At 52.2% G+C, this 6,299-nt stretch overlaps 1 protein-coding gene across 1 annotated transcript in view; it reads left to right on the forward strand.

Moving 5' to 3' along the window:
- Window positions 1-1,176: 1,176 nt before the first annotated feature.
- The window catches only part of ap3b2 (adaptor related protein complex 3 subunit beta 2), a gene marked incomplete at both ends in the record, with an annotated part of 30,116 nt that continues 24,993 nt past the window's right edge, over window positions 1,177-6,299 (forward strand). Inside the window, 2 exons of the mRNA XM_084451435.1 lie at window positions 1,177-1,460; window positions 5,436-5,481. Coding sequence (XP_084307561.1) covers window positions 1,177-1,460; window positions 5,436-5,481 — 330 coding nt within the window. The remainder of the gene's footprint in view (window positions 1,461-5,435; window positions 5,482-6,299) is intronic.

Raw genomic sequence — 6,299 nt, forward strand, 5'->3', positions numbered from 1 at the left:
AGAGAGAGTAGGAGAGAGAGAGAGGGAGCAGAGAGAGAGAGAGAGAGAGAGAGAGAGAGAGAGAGTAGGAGAGAGAGAGAGAGGGAGCAGAGAGGGAGAGAGAGAGATCAGAGAGAGAGAGAGAGCAGGGAGAGAGCAGAGAGAGCCGAGAGAGAGAGATCAGAGAGGAGTGAGTGAGAGACGCAACAGAGTGTAGCAGTCGAGGAACAGGAGCACCCGAGATAAAGGGCTAGGGGGGGAGGGGAGGGGGGAGTGGCGAAGGGAGGGGTGCTAACGTGGCGGGAGGGAGGGAGGGAGGGAGAGAGAGAGAGAGAGAGAGAGAGAGAGAGAGAAGGCTGTGCCATCACAGCAGAGCGCTGAGACCAGAGAGAGGAGGAGAGGAAGGAGAGAAGGCAGCAGGATCTAGAGAGGAGGATAACGAGAGCGGTGAACTCTCCACGCCGCCTCGGTCATCAGCGGACCGCCGCCGCCACCCTCTGGACGTACCCGACCCCCGGCGGCACGCCCGACCTCGCCGCGTTCCACGCCGCTGCCCCAGAGCAGCCGGACGATCGGCGGATAAGAGGAGGACGCCGACGGGCTCTTCATCGTCTTCATCGTCGTAGGACGCGCCGCCGTTCTCAGAGAGGTTCTTATTGGACACGCCGTCGTTCTTCCGTTTAAAGGAGAGAGGTTCTTATTGGACGCATCCCTCGTTCCGACCCGGCGGAAACCCTGCAGCTGTGATCTGGCTTCATGGGTTCCTGAAGAACGCTCTGTGGCTTCACTCGGACGTGCGTGTGCGCTCGCCACGGCGATCTCCGTCCGCTCTCCGGCTCAACCGAGCGTCACGCGTCGACTTACGGAAACGCTCCGAGCGCTCAGCAGCGTTTCTTAAAGAAGTTTGGCCAGTTGGTTGGTTTTTCTGCGCAGAGGATTCAACAGGTTGCCGGTGTTTTGAGTCGCCGCTTCTCACGATCTTCTCCAGACCTTTTCCAGACCTTTTCCAGACCTTTTCCAGACCTTCTCCAGACCTTCTCCAGACCTTTTCCAGACCTTTTCCAGACCTTCTCGAGACCTTTTCCAGACCTTCTCCAGACCTTTTCCAGACCTTCTCCAGACCTTCTCCAGACCTTCTCCCGATCTTCTCCAGACCTTCTCCCGAGCTTCTCCGGAGCTCCTGGCCGCCGGCGCAGGATGACGCCCATGCAGAAGCTCCTACAGCTGCCGGTGAATGCGGTGAACATGGTGAAGACGGTCCAGAGCCAGGTCCAGGGCACGGAGGAGGCCAAGAGCCCCGTGCTGACCCCCGACGGCGCCCAGCAGACCTGGTACAACGCCTTCCCCGACGAGCTGCGCCACCTCCGCTCCGCAGGAGGAGGAGGAGGAGGAGGAGGAGGGACAGACCAGGAGGAGCGAGCACATCTGGAGGAGGGCGGAGTCACGGGTGGCATCTCCAGCGCCGTCACCCAACCTTTACGGTAGGATCGTGGCGTGAGAACGTAGGCGCGGCGCCCGTGTGACAGGAACATACTTAAAGCAGAACTTAGTATTTAGATCAGGGTCTTAATTAGACAGTATAACAGGTGTAGACGGCCACACATAGAAACGTGTACAGTAGACTGAACACACACCTGTAGAGTGACGCCATCCACACACACCTGGTGCATCAGAGATCTGTATCTTGGGCATAATGGCTGTGACCTCATGAGTATCACTCTGTAGTAGCAATAATAATGACACTGTATGCAAATACGCACTGTACAGCACATGTGTGGCCGGGTGAAACGTGGCGTAGCTGGTGATACCTGCGCCGACGGTCTCTCCAAGAGGGACATCCCCGTTGGCGCAACTGTCTCTCCGCCTCCCAAAGCGGGCGACCCGGGTTCTAATCCCGCCCTGGGCGCGCCGAAACGCACGGGTCTGTTTGATTCTTCAACCGGGCTTCACAAAAACCCAAGTGAGCTTCACCAGCGCCCACTTCCCCTCCCTCAGCCCTGCAGAGACGCCCTCGCACAAACGGACCTGAGTCACTGACGCTCCGGCCTCCGGCTTGTCTGTCCACTGCGTTGACACAGTGTGGCGCTTTCCCAGGAAATGAGACAATAGCGCCTTAAATTGATCTGTGCTGGTGTGGCGCGTGCCTGCCTGTGAGTGCAAATGAGTGTGTGTGTGTGTGTGTGTGTGTGTGTGTGTGTGTGTGTGTGTGTGTGTGGTGTGTGTGTGTGTGTGTGTGTGTGTGTGTGTGTGTGTGTGTGTGTGTGTGTGTGTGTGTTGCAGTGTAAGTAAAATGATGCCTACGTGGACTGGCTCTTTGAATGCTCTTTTAATGCAACGGCTCTTTCTCTTGACTACTGATCTCTTCCCATCTGTCCTGGGCGTCTTGTTGGTGTCAGAGGAGGAAACTCTGTGTTTACGCCTGGGTTCATGAAGGAGAAACTCTGTGTTTACGCCTGGGTTCATGAAGGAGAAACTCTGTGTTTACGCCTGGGTTCACGAAGGAGAAACTCTGTGTTACGCCTGGTTTCATGAAGGAGAGACTCTGTGTTTACGCCTGATTTCATGAAGGAGAGACTCTGTGTTTACGCCTGATTTCATGAAGGAGAGACTCTGTGTTTACGCCTGGTTTCATGAAGGAGAGACTCTGTGTTTACGCCTGGTTTCATGAAGGAGAGACTCTGTGTTTACGCCTGGTTTCATGAAGGAGAGACTCTGTGTTTACGCCTGGTTTCATGAAGGACAGACTCTGTGTTTCATGCATGGTGCTTGTTCCCAGATTATTCTGGCCCGAGGCTAAACTGCCAGCCTGGGTTAGGAAGGCTGAGCACACTGGGCCAGACAGACCAGGACCAGTACCAGGACCCAGGCTAGTGGACTGGGATTAGAACCCCATGGGTGTTGCACATACTTAGTACAGTATATATCCCCTCAGTACAGTAGATATCCCCTCAGTACTGTAGATATCCCCTTTGATCTGACTGGTTTCTTGTCATGTGTGGATGTTAGTAGCAGTACTGACCAGTGCTGACCAGAGCTGTGAGTGTTTTAAATGCAGCGGAGTCGTGACTACTGTGTTCATGGGCCACTGCACATGGGTGTCTATCTTTGGACAAATGGAGATTCTGTTTTCCTCACGAACTCTCCGGATAGCAGGCGGAATATGGAAACTTAAATATGAATACGCATTAGATTGAATACGCAATTCCATATTATCGTATACAACATTTTCCATATCGTAACCTTTTTGTCACCAATCTAATTGGAGTTTCTGAAACCGTTCCAACTGGTTAGGAAAGTAAAGTTGATCTTTTGGCTTCGGTTACCAGTAACCTGACCACCAATGTATGCATCTTGGGTTCTACAATACCTCAGTATCTTGAATAATTCAGGATGGTTAGTACAGTACCTTGGGCTGTTGGACAATTACAAAGTCCAGAGAAATGGAGACCCAGTATTGGTGTCGGATTCCCTCTCAGTGGAACTCTATAGGCTCATCTGGATGAACGGACATGCGCTCGGCCTTCAGGGGCAAGAGAGAGAAGGAGGGATGGAGGGAGGAGAGAGAGAAGGAGGGATGGATGGAGGAGAGAGAGAAGGAGGGATGGAGGGAGGAGAGAGAGAAGGAGGGATGGATGGAGCAGAGAGAGATGGAGGGAGGAGAGAGAGATGGAGGGAGGAGAGAGAGAAGGAGGGTTGTCTTTGAAATCGAGAGTTTAACATGTTTTTGAATGATTTTTCAAGGTGCCCACCCACATCCATTGTATGACCTGTTGGGGAGTGAACCTCCCTCTACCCTGCCTCTTCCTCCTAGCACTGATTGAATTTGTCCTTAGCTGTTCTTGCACGTTTACCTAACCACTAGGTTCGGCTCTTACTGTAGATGCTTATTTAGAAAGAGATGCACTTGAATTCTGGTGAGTCACTGTTCTCTTGGCTGCCTACGTTGAATGAACTTCCTGTATTGTAAGTCACTTTGGATAAAAGCGTAGAAGAAACTAATGTAATGTAAATTATCTGAAAAGACCGTGCCCCACTTGGAAATCAACATTTAATCACCAGCCGCTGTCACTTGGCTGAAAACAGGAAGTCACTAACTGCTGAGCGCCCCCCCCCCCTCCGTCTCCCCCCCAGCACAGTCCCTGGCTCACCCCTCCGTCCCCCCCCAGCACAGTCCCTGGTTCACCCCTCCGTCTCCCCCCCCCCCCCCCCTCCGTCTCCCCCCCAGCACAGTCCCTGGTTCACCCCTCCATCTCCCCCCCCCCTCCTCCCCCCCCCCCTCCTCCCCTGGTTCTCTAAGGAACGAAGGATGCTGGTCTGATCCACAGATGAGATCTCTACTTCCCCCACTCCCCTGCAAGGCTAGAATAGTTTTGCTTTTTTTTTCATTTGTTTTTATTTTTATATCGTTTTAACTTTTTGTTTTCAGTTTAGTTTTGATTTGTTTTTGAAGCAGGTTTGCAAGTTTAGTTCAGTTTTTATTTTTTGAACATGCTTAGTTTTAGTTTAGTTTTTATACGTTTCAGTATTAGTTTTAGTTTGTTTTTTCTGCGCTAGCCTCATGAGACCATCCTGATCTTGTGAGCTCACGTTGTTTCACTCTGTGTGAAACAAACCATCTGGCGCACGTCAGGTCACTTCTGCGCAGGGCACAGCTAAAGAACATGGAGGATAGATTTCATATCCACCCAAAATACTAGGCTTTATATGAAATGAAAAAGACTGAAACTAAGGACATTTTCTCAATAATTGTAGTTTATCTTAGTTAGTTTTGTAAACACACAATAGAGTTTTAGTTAGTTATTGTTTTTTTCTAAAGCTTAGTTTTTATTTTTATTTCAGTTAACTAAAATGTTTTTTCACACTTAGTTTTCGTTTTTTAGTTAGTTTTCGTTAACTATAATAACGTTGCTCCCCGGCCCACCTGGTCCTGTCAGGAGGCCCTTCCTCACAGCTCCGCCCCCTCACAGCTCCGCCCCCTCACAGCTCCGCCCCCTCACAGCTCCGCCCCCTCACAGCTCCTGAGACCAGCTTGTCTCAGGTGACGTGAACTCCAGGAGAGACCAGCTTGTCTCAGGTGACGTGAACTCCAGGAGAGACCAGCTTGTCTCAGGTGATGTGAACTCCGGGAGAGACCAGCTTGTCTCAGGTGACGTGAACTCCAGGAGAGACCAGCTTGTCTCAGGTGACGTGAACTCCAGGAGAGACCAGCTTGTCTCAGGTGACGTGAACTCCAGGAGAGACCAGCTTGTCTCAGGTGACGTGAACTCCGGGAGAGACTCTCCTCCGGTCTTCCAGACGTTAGCAGGGTGTTCTCGGTGAAAGGGGCGCTGTTGGAGAAAGCCTGTTTTCACATCTCCCTTCTCACCCTTGGAGGCTGAACCTCAGACCGGCCCTTCCCAGAGAGCAGCGCTCAGGTGGGCGGAGCCCCAGAATAGTCTCCGCCTCCTTGTGCCCAGAGAAGCACACAGCGGCCTGGCAGACTGCATATCCAGCATCTCCAGAGTATCCGCAGAATAAATAATGGGTTATCCGGAGTCATCGGATTGCTAGTTTCTTGGCGTGGTAGCTAGCTAAAGTGATGTTTATGGTCACGTGTTTGTAAGTCAGAGGATCCAAGATTGAACCCAGTCACCCAGTAAGGGTGGAAGCAAGACTGAGATTAAAAAGACAATTAATTTCTCTTGATAACGGTGTAAAATGCCCTGAAAAAGAGGGCATGAAACAGAGCGGAACTTAAGTGGCAGATAAACATCGGGCCGAGTCGTGTCATGGCGGGTGACATCAGCACGACTCGACTGGTGAGACCACCCCAGAGTCTCCCGCCCCCTCGGCCTGCTGGGAAAACAACCGCAGCTGCAACAAAGCCACGATGGGTGTGTGGGGGGGGTGGCGCGGGTGGCGCGGGGCGGGGGGCGGTGCATTCCCTCATTTTCATCGCTCTTGTTGTTGCCTTGGAAACTAGTCAGGCGAACCTGGAGATATCATAGCGATTTAATTCCACCCCTGTGACAGAGAGCTCCTTCTCCGGGGGAATCTTTTCATTCAGAGTGTTACGTTCATTTGCTTCCCTCGCAACAGTTGGGCTCGTTCGTGAGCGAGGCCCGTTTCTGAGCGGAGGAAGGGGTGAGGGGTGCGCTTGATCTACACCATAACCGCCATAGCGCTCGCCTCCTCCTGCAGAGCCGGGTGACCTTGGAACGCTTCACCGTAGGAGAGGAAAGAGGACGCCTCTCGGGAGCTCGCCCTGGTCACTGCTTCCTCTCAACGCAACTCAACTCAACTCAAATTGTTATTTATAAAGCACATTTAAAACAACCGGG

The sequence above is a fragment of the Borostomias antarcticus genome, assembly GCF_949987555.1.
Source record: "Borostomias antarcticus genome assembly, chromosome: 16".
Lineage (NCBI taxonomy): Eukaryota > Metazoa > Chordata > Actinopteri > Stomiiformes > Stomiidae > Borostomias > Borostomias antarcticus.